At 40.3% G+C, this 16,532-nt stretch overlaps 1 protein-coding gene across 1 annotated transcript; it reads left to right on the top strand.

Moving 5' to 3' along the window:
- Positions 1 to 341: 341 nt before the first annotated feature.
- On the top strand, positions 342 to 15,352 carry tm7sf3 (transmembrane 7 superfamily member 3). Its single transcript, XM_034074913.2, has 12 exons — positions 342 to 606; positions 2,067 to 2,221; positions 6,954 to 7,104; positions 7,840 to 7,960; positions 9,775 to 9,946; positions 10,047 to 10,224; positions 10,655 to 10,741; positions 12,776 to 12,856; positions 12,938 to 13,090; positions 13,455 to 13,555; positions 13,930 to 14,092; positions 14,179 to 15,352. Exons 1-12 carry the CDS (start codon positions 543 to 545, stop codon positions 14,430 to 14,432), a joined length of 1,680 nt encoding a protein of 559 aa, XP_033930804.1. The 5' UTR covers positions 342 to 542; the 3' UTR covers positions 14,433 to 15,352.
- Positions 15,353 to 16,532: the final 1,180 nt, after the last annotated feature.

Genomic DNA, 16,532 nt, shown 5'->3' with positions numbered 1-16,532 from the left:
AGTTATATCTCGTATATCAATGTGAAATTGCCGTTGTGCCGAATTAATACTTTTACTTTTATAACTGTAAGTACATTCTGATGGGAATACATCTGCAGTACATTTTGTATAGAGGAATGTCACTTTGATCAATCAAAGTTTATCTATAGGCCTATAGCCTAATATCATAAGCAGTTTACAGTTACAGAATATTTTAAGTAAAACATCTGAGTACTTTGTCCACCAATGCAATTTTTATAAATGAAATCACATTTATCCTTGTGTCACCTGTCACCGATCTCGCTTTAATCTGTGTGGAGAGGGAGGGGAGCTCTCGCGGGACCGAGAGCGAGATTCTCGTACAGCTGTCGGAGCGGCAGAGCGGCAGACAGAGGGAGAAGACAGACAGTTGGTGAACCGAACCTCTCTACTGTCTCCGTGTCTCTCTCTGGGAAGCATGTCGCCTCTGCAGGGACTTCTTCTACCCAAACACAGGAAACTGCGATGTAACCCATGGTTTTACTAAGCTGCAGATAAAAAAGCTTTGTTTGAAGCAGAGGAACATGTCTCTTTGGATTTGGTGCCCGCTGCTGCTGCTGGTCTGCGAAGTTCAAGCTCAGATGGAGAGTGAGTTACAGTCATTTGCACTGCTTTCGTTTTTATCTTTCCCATTCTCTACAGCCGACTAGTATTTGGTTATTCACATGAACCTGGTACTTCTGTGATTCATATCTGTTTGTATGTAAAATCACTGAAGTGTCACTCTGCTCAACTTGTTATTGTTGTGTAGCTTAAGCTAGCATTATCTAGCAGCTAAATCCCATATTAACTCACAAACAGGCTCTGTGTCAAATTATTTTTAAGTCCAGTATCTATATCTCAAACCTCATATAGTCAGTTTTTTGAGTAAACAAGTTTATTTATCAGGACATGTATTAGTTATTCTTACTATAAATGTTAATATTCCTCTAATTCTCAACATAATATCATTGTTTTTCATTAATATTTACTCAATGACCTACTTTCTTACAGAATAACAACAGTAAATTCAGATCTGTTCAAAGTGCAATAGAAAAATCAAAGTCCTGCTAACACTGTTAAATCTTTTAGACCTTTGAATCCAAACAAATGGTGTGTTGTAGAATGAAGTATTAAAACCAAGTATATTTACAGTATTTAAATAATCACTTTGATAGATGACAGAAATATGTCAGCAGCATCAAGTTGAGATGAAGTAACAAACACACTTTATTCTGAAAGATCACAGATTTAAGCCTCAAGTAACCACTGATCTAGGCCAGTATTAAAATATTAGGAATGTATAATTATTCAGATATCTACGCCTAATTTGAATGTTTCAGTGTTTGTTCTGTAGTCTACATCAGAAAGTAACTGATAGTGGTGTATAATCTAATCTTTTTCACTTTTATTTACAGTACAATATTGTTTTTACCATTAAAATATCCTCTTATGGTTTCTGACGAATTCAAGGCTTCACATTTTTCCTCTTGCTCACATGGTAGAAAGATCCGGAGCGTGCCCTGTAAATGCTCAGACTGCAGCACGTGTAACCTGCAGCTAATCTATTCTGCATAGCTTGGAGTTCCATAGCTGACATTCCTTCTCTCCGTATGACACATGAAATAACACCAGACAAAGGATTGCACTTATTACAGAGTTATAATATGCAGCTTTGTAGAAGTTCAATGGAAAAAGTTGGTTGTACACTTTGTCTCACTTTGATGAGAGAGATATGTGAAGGAGATAAAAACTGTGGAAAGTTCACTATGACAGTGACAAGTTGAGCGTACAGATAGGACCAAATGATTGCTGTGGGAAAATATCTTTAAGACTTTTGATAAGATGCTTTAGTGAACTGTAATGTTTTCTAGTGATCGATATTTTTTGTATTTATTGTAAATCTCCTTCCCATAGATTTGTTTTAATGTGTTCTCAGATCTCATTGGTAGATTGTTGCTGTTGTGATCATTAAAAAACACAGCAGCTGAGTGCTTTACAGGCAGCACACAGCAGTCATCAGATGAAATCACATCATGTGACTGACCGGTCCTTCTTCTCTGCTGCAGACCATGTGATCTTCTTGCCGGGAACCTTCCAGAACGTGAGCGTCTCTCAGAACGAGACGGTGCAGGCCGTGGTGTCCAGGATCCCCCCCGAGGTGGCCTTCATCACTCTGCAGTTCCACACGCAGCACCGCAACGCCACGCTCTCCTACACTAGGGTGAGGAAGTGCTCACAGACATTTCTCCACTAGTTTCTGCTCAGGAGAGAATGGCTGAGAACAATATCATGAACTCACTGTTGAGAAGATGCCACAGAAAGTATGTTTCTTATGATGTAATAGATGAAAAAGCTGAATATAGTCAACAGAGAACCTGGTCTTTTAACTGTTGCTTGCTAAAGTGCACCAGTCTGTACGTGGTCCATTTGGGGACTTGAACCGGCGACTCTCAGGTTTCCAAGCAAAGTCTTTTACACGCTGCAGCCCAAATTCCTTGAGTCCACAAGCCAGACATATTCAGTTTAATTTAATATAAAACTGAGAAAAGCAGGACATTTTCATATTTAAGAGCCTGAAAACAGCATTTTCTTGCATTTTGGCCAATAAATCACTTCAACGATTAACAAAATAGTTGGCGATTGTCTTTTCTGTCCTTAAACTTAAGGATTAGTCCACTCAAATCATGTTCATATATTTAAAACATGTGAAACACTGCTACAGAAGAATGCAAAGTAAAGCCTGTAAGCAGATTTTCTTAACTTTGGACAAAAGCTGTAAGAAGTCCCCAATCTCTTCTCACATCTACACTGAACAAAAATATTTACGCAACACTTTTGTTTTTGCTCCCATTTTTCATGAGATGAACTCAAAGATCTAAAACATTTTCTATATACACAAAATAACCATTTCTCTCAAATATTGTTCACAAATCTGAAAAAATCTGTGATAGTGAGCACTTCTCCTTTGCCGAGATAATCCATCCCACCTCACAGGTGTGGCATATCAAGATGCTGATTAGACAGCATGATTATTGCACAGGTGTGCCTTAGAATGGCCACAATAAAAGGCCACTCTGAAACGTGCATTTTTGCTTTATTGGGGGGGTCCGAAAACCAGTCAGTATCTGGTGTGAGGTGGGGTTATGGTATGGGCAGGCGTATGTTATGGACAACGAACACAGGCCACTCGATTCACAACATTACCCTAACCCTAACTCTACCCCTCACACCAGATACTGCCTGGTTTTCGGACCCCCCAGACCCCCCCAATAAAGCAAAACTGCACGTTTCAGAGTGGCCTTTTATTGTGGCCATTCTAAGGCACACCTGTGCAATAATCATGCTGTCTAATCAGCATCTTGATATGCCACACCTGTGAGTTGCGATGGATTATCTCGGCAAAGGAGAAGTGCTCACTATCACAGATCTTTTCAGATTTGTGAACAATATTTGAGAGAAATGGTTATTTTGTGTATGTATAGAAAATGTTTTAGAGCTTTGAGTTCATCTCATGAAAGATGGGAGCAAAAACAAAAGTGTTGCGTTTATATTTTTGTTCAGTGTACTTCTTTCCTTGTGAATATATGTTATTAGTAGTATCAACATTAATGTTTTTAGGCTTGTTTCTTTATTTATTAAGCCACTTAATTACATTTGACTTTACTACCGGACACATACACTTATTTTAAGCTTTTTAAAACTGAAATTGATGGATAAAGTCTTGTTGAAATATGAGCCGGTTCATGGTTCATGTGTTATTATTAGCTTAGCATTTATCACAGTTGTTATGTCTGGGAGCTCTGATGGATTACTGCATGTTCTTCATGGTACAGAGAGTGTACCGAGAAAGACCCGATCAAATCCCATTTTCTTGAGTTATTCTTGAAGCGAGTGACTGTATAAAAAGCAGCAGTAAAAGCTCATCTAAACTGTGAAATTAAAAGTATACTCACTCTTACTGTATGAGCAGGGAGTGAGTTCAGCCCTGATTAATGAATAAGGCTTTGTGAGCGAGGTGGTCTGGCCCACTGGGAGAGGGGCAGTCAGCTGACGGTCATGAGTGGCAGACAGGGCGGCCTGAGAGAAAAAGCTCCTGGCGTCCGTCCCTGAAGTCTCAGCAAGCTTTAGATCCACGCTGCAGAAGAAAACTAATCTCAGTGGAAAAAAGGAGACGACCACTAGCTACAAAACAAATCTGCAACATACAGAGTAAAAGAGGAAGAGTAGACAGCGTTTAATGACACTCTGTTATCAATCCATCATTTCCTGTTCCCCTTTGTCGCTATCACTGTTACTCTCTGCAAGTCGTAAACCACAACATCCTTTTTTAGATTTGTTGTTATTCTTTCATTAGCAACTATGGTTATTGCTGCCCCTGTCCATTTCTCTTTCTACACGGATGTATACACTCTGTCAGTAGTGTAAAGTAGATTTACTCAAGTCACTGTACTTAAGTACGATTTTTGAGGTACTTTTACTCTACTTAATGTGGACCTATCATGCTATATTTGAAACATATATTGTAGAGCCATACATATATAAAACATGTCTGTGAAGTTTTTTTTTCAAAATACCAAACAGATCATGCATTTTAGCCATACCTCATTTTACTCTATTTGCTCTTTTCCAGCCCTGTTTTTGCAAGGGCTGATTCTGAGAAGTCTTCTTCGCTGCTTTTGTGGCAGACTACAGCGCCACTTACAGGCCTGGCATATGTACTACAGCGTCTCCAGCGCTTTCGAGCGGTCTCTCATTCCCCTGATAGGTGGAGAGTTGCCCATATAGGCGGAGCACCCCTTTTCCGACGTCAGAAAAATTCAAATAATAATCGTTGCAGCAACGTTTTTAGAGATTTGGGTATGGAGGAAAAGAGAGAGGGTTGTGTTTTCTGACACTTGGTGAGTTTCCTGACACACCGGGGACACATATTCATGTATAAAAGACGTACACAAGTGCATTTTGCATGATAAGTCCCCTTTAAGTATTTCTATTTTACTTTATACTTCTACGCCACTAGATTTCAGAAGCCTATCATTTTTATTCCTCTACATTTATTTAACAAAATGAGTTACTAGTTACTTTACATATTAGGATTAGTAGCTGTTACAAAATATAAAAAAACTAAAGCATAAACTAATACTATAATATATAACTATAGGTTCAGAAATGTAGCAGTGGTATATAAAGTAATTACATTAGCTCCACATTTACCAACACTGATGATGATAAGTTAATGCATGAATAATAATAATCCAGTAAATGAATATATATGATTGTGAAATGGGATATTCCCACAACAAGTACTTTTCCTTCGGGTGCTTTTAAAAAAACGTGATGTCAATACTTTTTGAATACTTCACTGTCACAACTAAAATGTTGTACGGCGATATCTTGACTTCAATACCAGTTGCTGAACATTACACATTTCTCGAATTCAAGACTTGTATTTATTTTTAAGCTGCTTTTCATGCACACTCAAAAAGGTACACACACATCTCCGGACGTACGTGTAAGGTCAGACAGCCAACCAGCAGAATGATTACATCTTAGTGAAGCATGCTTATTGGCTCCCATACACTGACGAGATTTGCCATTGAAAGCATATTCACTATTTGAGCAATACATTTTTTCCTTTGACTTTGGTACCCATCCCAGCTTGTGATTATATTTGCTCTACCTCTGTGGTGTGTTAGAGAAATTACATTAAAAACTGCAAAGAAAGCATCATCTCTACTCTACTCTCTGACTGTCAACAACGTCAAGATGTGTCGTGTGTCATACAATGGAGTTATTGTCTGTGGGCAGTGGGCGCACACAGCCTTCAGTGTCACAGTAAATCAGCTTATGCTCACAGAGAAATATGTGAAGATATATTGTTGCCCTGTGCCATCACCATTTTCTGCTTAATGAGTTATTTCCGAGAACTTTCTGGTAAGCTATATATTATAAGTGGAGCTTTTGCACCATTCAGATCCATTAGCAGAAAAAGTGTTAGTCGACTAAGAGACTACAACGAACATGCTAGTTAGTTACACAATCACATTTAAAACGTGTTGATACTTTGACAGGCATACTACTGTAACAACACTAGCAATACACTACATTAATCACGTACATCATCGTAAAAAATAATGATAACACATCAGAGATATGAAGTGCTTTACAGAGTTTTACATAATGTAAAAAACAAGCAAAAAAGATTACTTAAAAAGATAGTCACTGCTCATTGGCTCAGTGATCAGATGTGTTCAACAACTATGGTGTTCTGAGGCAATAAGGAAGTGGGACATGTTGGGATAACCTGGGTTTTCCCTTGTCGTTAAACCTACGGACTTATCTGAACTTCCTCCGAGCTCCGCATGTGAAAACAATGACTCACTTTCATTACATTAGTTCACCCGCACGATTTTTAGATTTCCACGGTCACAAGAACTTAGTTGACTTTTTGTTTACCACCGTCTCAAAGGACTTATCATAAAATCAGTCCTTTACAATGTTAGCTGAGTGGAAATGAGTGTAGAAAACTGTCTGGTTGAACTTTGTCGAGGAGATAGAGGAGGGATAGACATTTGTGGTTGGAGTAAATGTCATGGGAATAATAAGATGGAGTGTTATGAAATATGTTACTAAATCCCACTCAGGATGGATTATAAAATGGATTTAGCAAAAAAATTATCGGGTACAATAATTAGGTCAGAATTTGGTCGGTTTCTGACAAAATATCTGATATGATAGAATATGACATTCCCATCAACATCAGCTGTGCTTTATTATAAGGGCTGAATGCTACGTGCTAAGCTAAGATGGTAAACATTTTAGTTTGTTGTCACTGTGACCATGTTGCCATGCTAGTGTTAGCATTTAGCGAGCCTCACTGAACTGCTAGCATGGCTGTTTGTCTTGTTCTCTTTGTGTTTATTTTGACCAAACCATTAATTTGACGTGTTCCTCAGATCCCGGGCCCGGGTCCCTCTCTGACAGCAGTGGACTCGGGGCTCCTGACGGCTCTCCTGCCGGGACAAGCGTCCCTCTCCTTGTTCCTGTCTTCTCCTGACGGAGACACGGTGGCGGGCACCGGGGTCATCCTGCCCTACTCCAGCTCTGGTACTTTTTTCTATTTTCTAAATTATTTTTATTCAATTCTATATCTAGGATTACAACCATATTCAATGTAAATACTGAATGTTTCATTATATTTTGTAATATTTTGTTATTATAGTTTTCTTCAAATAGTTTTCTATCTTTGTTTTATTTTATGTATGCAACGCAACACACACAAATTCCTCGTATGTGTCAACCTACCTGCTAATACATCTGTTTCTGATTATGATAAAAAGGACTTAAAAATAAATATGCGCTTCTCTTCTGATTTAAAATGTGTAAAAATGAGCAAATCTAAAAATACAGAAAAAGTCATAAAAAAGTCAAGAAGGTGAATAAATAATAGAAAATAACAATAAAAAAGATTGGGATGTGCGTTGTTGATGCAAGGCAATGCGTAAAAGGCAAGGTGTGTATAATGCAAATCGTTTTGGGGCTCTTTTGATACATTTGGTGTGGCATTAAAAACATTGTTAGAAATACCTAAATCTTGCCATAAACTACAGGAACCCTGATCTGATACGATCATGAGAATATGCAGATAGGCTAAACTCTGTATTGTCTGGGATTTTGAGTAAGGAACAACATCGATTGTGCCTGGTTGCTCATGTGCCTTCTCGTGTTGATTCACCCTGAATGCTCCCGACCTGGCAGAGTGCAACTAGAGGAAGTGTTTTTGTCTTCTGTTGACCTGACATGCCCGATACAGCCTTTAATACTGAATCTGTTCTCTTTCAGATCCTGTACCTGGAGCCTGTAACACAGAGTTCAACCTGGACATCGACCCAAACGTCTACATCCACTACAACCTCTACGAGACCGAGATACGCTTCGCACCAGCCAACCTAGGAAACGAGAGGTAACACACTTGTTTCTCAACTTCCTGTTCAGCCTACATCTGCAAGACCTATCCACTGTTCATCGACTGAAGATCTTGTGATGTGTCTCTGTCACACACACACAGCCTCCCCTCCTCCACTTTAGCTAACAGTACCAGCGTTTTTTCTAAAGAATGTCTGCCTGTTTTTCGTACCAACAACTTTAAGCAGCAGATAAACAGAGGAATTGTTATCTTGTTGCATCATTTCCTGTTGTGTCAGTACCTTACAGTCTGAAGCAGCTCTTCTTTTGGAACTCCACATTTAGTTTTGAATGGTTTGGCTAGCTTCAGTTAAACTGGTTTGACATGTCTGACTGGTGTGATGTGTTATTATATCAGACGAGGTGTCCACATGATCAACATCACAACACCCCAGCTGTGTTACATTTTTGTTAACAGTTATTTAACCATGAATAAATAACTCATTGAGATCAAGATTTCTGTATGAAGCAGGCGCACAAACACCTCTTCTGTCACATGTGTGGTTGACACAGTGGGACGTTGAACCACAGACTTTCTAGAAAGCAAGATGTTGCATAAGAACAACATGAAGTGAAGTTTTAGTGTGCTCCCACTTGATTCTCACACTCCCTCTTCAGCGTGCTAGTTAAACAACATTTTAACATAAATATCATTCACTTTAGGGCTGTCAGTCGATTCAAATATTTAATCGCGATTAATCGCATGATTGTCCGTAGTTAATCGCGATTAATCGCAAATTAATCGCACATTTTTGATCTGTTCTAAATGTACCTTAGAGGAATATTTTTCAAGTTTTTAATACTCTTATCAACATATGAGTGGACAAATATGCTTTATGCAAATGTTTATTATCATTTGAACAATGACAAATATTCTCATGAATGTTAAACACAACAACCTCTGAACATTACACATATTCGCGTGCGTGTGCGTGCGTTGGAGCTATGTGCAACTCAAGGCTCCTCAAACGGGAGCTGCCTGGACGCTGCAATCATGTTGCGCACTATCCGTGCTGAGTGTGCTGACTTTTCGTACAATGTCTCACTGTCTGGCTTCCTGCATAAAGTCAAGTGCTCGGCGCAGTTGTGGCAAAATGTCGCTCCTCTGTTTTCATTTAAACATCTCCTTATATCCGTTAGCGCAGCTAGCTAGCACCAGATGCTAACAACAACAATGCACGTAAGGTCTCTCTCTCGCTCGCTCGGGCCACACATACACACACCCTCCCGGTCCTCCCGATGGCCAGTCGGTGCCTGCTGGTGAGCGTGGAAGTGTGGTCTGCCACAAGCGGGCGGCAGGAGTGGGGCTGTCAGCTTCAGCTTGCAGATGGTATTTTAAACTCGATGCGCTCTGAAACTACGGGGCGGCCGAGGAAAAAAAATACACATGCGTTAATCGCGTTAAAATAATTGGTGGCGTTATTAACGCGTTAACTTGACAGCCCAAAGTTTCTTTATAAGAGACATTTTTTATTATAGCTCAGGATATTGTGAGTTTTAAGAAATACTTTCTACTCACAGAGTTAAGAGTCTTTCTCCTTACATCATATTTAAAGGGGCCCTATATTACTCGTTGGGGTTCTCCCTTTCCTGTAGTGTGTTATATCGTTTTTTGTGCATGTAAATGGTTTGCAAAGGCTAGTTCCCTCCATCCCACACCCCCCCCCCCCCCCCCGGCCTGAAACGCCTCCATTGGACTCCTTTGTTTACTTTCATAACATAATGGCATCACTATGTAACAATCCCGTTTATTGGCTATCGCTGTAACACATTGGCTATGGGGCGATACATCTCTCAGTTTTTCTCCATCAGGGGGGAAACTCCTTCCCCCTGTGACATCTCCACAGAAGCCACCACGCGCTGGCGGTTGCAGTATGACATCTACCAGTACTTCCTGCCTGAGAACGACCTATCAGAGCGCAGCCTGTTCACCGGCATCCAGGCCGTGGCCGACATCCAGGGCATGATGGAGAACGGCAGACTGGTAAGACACCAAAAGCACCATCAGTGGTTCTATTCAGTATTTACCTGCTAAATATTAATAATAATAATAATAATAAGGAACATCCCTCGTCTTTCTGCAGGTCATGACCCTTTTATCATCAGATATGAGCATGGCGGTGTTCACCTCCATCCCTGGTCAGGGTGTGGTCTACTCCGTGGTGGTCAGAGACCCTCTGCTGAACACCTCCGCCTCCTACGTCCCCTCACACACCTATGCCTGCAGCTTTGTTTCCACCTTGGACGGATGTCAGACACTCGGTGAGCTGACACACTGAAAATGACCTCTATAATTCCATTGCATCAACAAAATATATCGTGAAAATCTTCAAATCAGGTCGATATATTCCTAATTATTTTGACAAGGGAACAATCTTGTGATCCATCAATTTTATTTTCCGTATTTTGTAATCATGGGATCCGTCAGTTTAAATAACACTATGCATAAAACATTGGAAATAAGTTTTCAGCCTGTCTCTTGATATTATGAACATCTTAAAATCAGGTCAATCGATTCATAAAACAACTTTTAAAAGGAAATAATCTTATGATACACGAACTGCGTACGTTTATTTTCTGTAATTTGAAGTCATGGGATCCTTTGTCTGAATAACATTTTGCTTAACTAATCAGAAAGAATGCTGTTATTGACAAATGAAAATGTACCATTGAACATTTAATACATTTTTAGGGAAGATTTCCACAAAGGTGTTCTTCACCATTGCTGGTATGGCCGGCCTGTTCGTCTGCTTCTTTGGGCATCGGTTCTTCAAATGTGGTGAGTGGTTTGACATCCCTTAATGCAGTGGTTCCCAAACTTTTTCAGTCGGGCCCCCCTTTGGTAATTGGAAATATTTTCGGGACCCCCCCCCAACCCGGTTCCCATCTATATTGGTAGGATTAATTGTATATTGTTGTAAAAACATTACATTTTCTCTACTAATAATAAGAAGATACAAAGATCCAACTATAATTTTACATTTTATTATGGATTACACATGAACAAAAGTGCTTGTAATAGATACTGTGAATTAATTTGGCCTAATTAAAACTGGTTGGCCTTCTTCCCTGAGTAGTAGATTTTTAAATTCAAATTTCTTTAAGGAAAATGTATTAATTAACTACTATTTCTACTGCAGGTTGCAAACGATCACATCACTTGACCATTCCTATTCCACACATAGCCTATCAATGACTTGTGTGTGCTTGCTTTCCCTTGCAGATCTTCTCAAACCGGGGCTGTTGTTTTGAGACTGCCACTCTCAGTTCATTCTCAATGTTCAGCTTTGATCTGTATTTCGTTTTGATGGCAGCAACAGCAGAAAAGCCTATCTCACACAAGTAGGATGTTGCAAAAGGCAGCATTATGCCCACAGCTCTCTGACCAATGAGATATTTTCGAGCAGTGTTTGTTTACAATTGAATAATAATAATAATACATTTGATTTATATAGCACACTTTAAAAACAACGTCATCTCAAGGTGCTTCACAAAGCTAAAAGGAGAACATAAAAAAATCTTCCCGCGCCCCCCCTGCAGTACCTCCGCGACCCACCAGGGGTCGCGCCCCACAGTTTGAAAAACACTGCCTTAACGGCCGTCCACACAGCGGCGTGCGTTGAAGCTTCCAACGCTTCTGCCCATTCACTTTGAATGGGGTGACGTCACTTTTAGCCGAACTGCATTTTGGGAAGCGACGTGAAGCGTTGCTGGCGTTGCTCGCTTCAAAAGTTGAGCAATGTTCAACTTTTGACGCCTCGATGGAGGCGTCAGCCAATCGAATCATATGCCAGTACAAGCTCTAGCCAATCAAACCGCGTGCTTGTGTGTCTGGGGCGGGAGATTCATGTGATTGGTTGTTGGTCGAGTGTCAGACACGCCCGCCGGCAAGCGTCAACGCACGCCACTGTGTGGACGGGCCGTAATGCGATTAATTTCTGTGTAATCCCAATATACATATTATATTTTAAAGTATAGCATTAATATTCCAGGAGACAACAATTTCCCCTCTTACTAACGCAAAGTGAATATATACTTTGTTTGTGTAGTATCTTTGTCATCTAACAAAACATGGAGGAATGTGTAAATGAAGGTTTCCACCTCATTTATCACGTCATTATTAAGCCTGGGAAAACGCTTTCTCTAAAGTAAATTATTTATTTCCCTCCTATTTTCGGCTCTTTCAGTCCACTTTAGGGTCAACAGAATAGATTAGCGGGGTCAGAGGTCATGTTTGCAAGTCTTAAACTTCCTCGTAGGGACGTAAAAACGACTGGTAGTGCTGACACTAATGAAAGTAACGATGTGTTTCCTGTCATGGCGTTGTATCCCTTTTGAGCATGGAGCAGATATTGTAATAAACTGACTTTTTAATCCAGATTGAAACCACATTTTGACCATACACTGTTAAGATCGTGATGGTTTTTAACTCTATATCTTAACCAGATGAAGGATTTAAGCATGCAGGGAGAAACACTGATCCTTCAAGTTAAACTCCTTTATTCAATGTGTTCACCACCTTTAAACCTACCACCAAAGATTTCACTATTGTTAGGATTGAGAGACCCCTAGAGGCTGAAAAAGGTTTTGCCAGTATTAGAATAAAAAAGCGAATCTGGACTGGCCGGCCATGTGATGCAGAAACGTATTTGTATCAAACTGAACCGTGACCTGGCTCTGCTGCCGGCTGTAGGACTGGAGGAGACAGAGTGATGGGATATGATTCAGCAGCACCTTGTGAATAAACATCATGTCTGTACTGCTTCATCAGTCTGTATTTAATCACTCTCCTTTTCTGCTTCCTGTCATGCAGAGTTATTTTGCATGGGATTCAGCTTTGCGACATTCTTCTTCTTTGTGCTGGTCACGAGGACGACAGGACTGGAGTACAACTGTGAGTTTCTTTCTCCACTTCGATCAATTCCAATCTCTTCCTGCGATGAAATGTCAAAATGTGAACGTCCTCTGTGCGCAGTGTGTCTTGCCGTGTCAGCGGTGATCGGCGTGGTGGGGGGGGTCCTGCTGGTGATGAGCTGGTGGCGTTTCGGTTCAGTCATGGCCTGCATCGTGGTGGTGGGACTGATGCTTGGCTTCCTCATCGCCTCCACCGTCCTCTTCACTCCCCTCGGTGGGTCAGATGCTCCCGAAACATGACAAGCAACTTTTTGTATAGTTGACACACACACACACACACACACACACACACACACACACACACACACACACACACACACACACACACACACACACACACACACACACACACACACACACACACACATATACCCCCGCACACAATATCCAAATATATGTAACATTTATTTAATAAGACAGCATTTAAAAAAAAAAAAAGACTAAATGTAATCCTTTCATCGATATTTGTTGGTGTTTGTCTTTAAAATGATGCCTTTAACAGTACCTTAAAGTTCCTAATTACTGACATAAAGTTTAAATATAAAATATATTTAGTGTATTTGTGTGTTTTTTCTCAGGTGACCTGGATGTGTTCAGGCACTCGGACGCAGTTTTCTGGGTGACGTTCTGCTGCATCATGCTCATCGTCCCGCTCTTTTTCGTGCGTTGGCCCAGAGAGGTGACACATTTTTTATTTCACTACAGCATGTGTGAAAATAAGCTCTTTACTCCGGCATCTACTAGTGGTAGTTCTAAGAATTACTTGGTGTTGGGTAAAGTAAGAAAGTATAATAATCGTGTAATGATACTCAAACTTTAGTGGGAATAAAAAAGACAATTATATTGAAATTAGATTTAAAAACAAAGAAATACCAGGAAACAGATTTATTATTCATGTCATTAGTTCTATGTTTTGTGTTTCAATTCACTGTGAAAAATTAAAATGACAGACATGAACAGAGAGCTATGAAAAAAAGTTTAAGATGTTGATATTTCAGATTTTTGTTGTGTTGCATCAAATAACCCAATACCTGCTTCTCTTTCTGTTGCTAGGGTAACATCATCACGTGTGGCGTGGTCGGGGCGTACGCTGTAGTTCTGGCCGTCAACGCCTACATCTACACCAGCCTGTCCTACATCAGCCTGAACATCCTCAAACGTTTCCTCAACAACAACTTCAGCGCCGTCTTCACCGACGTACCCTTCCAAGCCATCGGCGAGTTCTCAGTAAAAGTGTCAGTCACGTATTTAGACTCAATTGTGTTCTGTCTTTAACACCGTCTGTTCTTTTCCTTCCCTCAGACTACATCATGATCACGGTGTGGGTGGTGCTGGGCGTCTCGGGCATGGTCCTGCAGCTGTACCGAGAGCGCTCCCGCCCCTTCTTCCCCCCCAGCCCGTACCTCATGTGGCTGCAGGAACGCGAGCGCCGCAAGACCAACGTCCTGGACCCGAGCCACCACTGCCCCCCCCTGCCCAACCGCCTCCTGGCCCGGGTGCGGCAGCTCACCAAGAGGATGGAGTCAGCGGGAGAAAACACACCTCTGCTCCTGTGATCCCCCAAACACACACATTTCCTGGGATGCATTTTTTACATCCTGGTAATCTGGAGGAGTATTGTCCCAGATCAGAAAGAATACTGACACCAAGAGGGATTCTACCACTGACACTCTTCAGGTTTCATTTTTTAAATCTAGAGACTGTGACCATTTGTCCTTAATACCACTTTTATTTAACACTTAAATAGACCCTCACACATTTTATCGATCACTGAAACTGTTAAAGAAGAACTAAAGAATTCTAGCTGATTGTCTGTAGCTGTCCATGCTTCATGGTGTCTGCTGCTTCTTGCACTAAAGTCACAAACTACTAACAAAGCGAGGCATTTTGTCTCAAGACAGTTTTATGCTCAATTTTGCATTTGTATATTTTGTCGCATTTAAAAGAACTTCATGTTGTTGTAGTTTGGATTTTAAAATACACTCTCAGGCCTTTAATTAAGAATACTGTGGTTGATTTAAAAAGAAAAGTATTATATTTATTGATGGGGTCATACAGAAGCAACAAGAAAAAAAGCTGACAAACTTTTTTTATGTATAAGCCTTCATGCTGAATGTTGTAGCCTTTTTCTCATGTGTGTTTAAACGGGCAGATTTTGCAGGCCTGCCAGTCTTTTTTTGGAATTTGCACACTCTATTTGACTGTTTTTCTTTTTGTTCAAGCTGTAACGCTACTGGCTGGATATCTGTTCGTCTGTGAATGCTTTTAAATCACCAGCTTTCAGACCTGAATCCACTGAAGAGAAGTGAAACCTTCCACTTGGTCTTTAAGCCTTAGATTAACATTGTATTCGGTTACGTGACTATTTTTAAACAAAATTCAAAGCAATAATCACAAATGTTTATGAAAAAAGGTCAATAGGAATTTGTAATTTAACATGTTTTGATATTTAATAAATGCCTCCCGGTTAAATGAATTTGATCTTGGTGCTGCTATAATGTGAATAGCAAGAAAACATTGTTGACTTTGTGTAGCAGGGGGGGGGGGGAAGCACAGCTCCTGAAGCAAATTAGCTAAATAGATTTTAGCCATAATTAATTTAATTATTTACACCTGTTTGTCCTCCTGTGTCACTTCAGTGTAGTCTTTCTCGAATGTTCTCAGTTCAACAGTCACAGCTGATAGCATTTAAGCTAATCAGCTCTTTTGTGGCGCTAACACGAATGACATACTGTCGACCAGAGGTGCCCAGTACGTCGACCGCGGGGGCAATGCTGGTAGATCGCGAGTCATTCATAAAAAAAAAAAAAATCCAGCTCCGTTAAAATCATAGACTGTATATATATTACACATTAATGCTCCTATTCCAGCTACAACCATAGACTATAAAGTTAAAATAGACAAAACCGGTTTTGATCCCTCCTCCCTTGGCCTCCCTGCCACTTAATTCAGGAGTTTACTTGATTGACAGAAAAAGCGCTGTTAACCCAGAATGCAAAGCGATACAAAATCAGTCAAGTGCCGGGAAAACTCAAATTAAGTTAAAGAGACGAACAAGAGACAAACAACAAAATGAGTGCGGGACCGAGCAAGAAGCTAAAGACATACCACTTCCACCCAGAATGGGAGGAAAAATATTTTGTTGTGATGTCACATTCAAAGGTTATTTGCCTTATTTGTAAAGCAAGCGTCGCTTTGCCAAAGAAAGGTAACGTGGAGAGGCATTATCGTAGTGTTCACAAGGCATGACAGCGACTTCCCTCCGAGTAGCGAGTTGAGAAAGGTCATGTATTATTGCTACACAAACATTATCTCGCAGTCTTAGTGTCGCCAACTCGTTTCTAATATGCAAAAAGACAAACAAATGCGTATATGGTCGGTGTATTTTCGATCTTTCCGATCCAGAGTAGATCTCTCTCTCCCCCGTCTGTGTGCGAGGGGGCGGGGCAGTTTACACACACGCAGCTGGAGTGATGGGAATTCTGGCTCTTCCGGCTCCCAAACGGCTCTTCAGTTTACCACATATTATACCTTTTAATTAAATCAAATGTAGCCCTGTTTTGACTAATGATTTATATGTGTACACATATATCACTTAAATTATTCAATACATCCTTTGTACTGAAGTATTCAAACGTAAAAATTACATTTTTAAT

The sequence above is a fragment of the Pseudochaenichthys georgianus genome, chromosome 23, assembly GCF_902827115.2.
Source record: "Pseudochaenichthys georgianus chromosome 23, fPseGeo1.2, whole genome shotgun sequence".
Classification (NCBI taxonomy): Eukaryota; Metazoa; Chordata; class Actinopteri; order Perciformes; family Channichthyidae; genus Pseudochaenichthys; species Pseudochaenichthys georgianus.
This window is presented reverse-complemented; position numbering and strand designations above follow the sequence as displayed.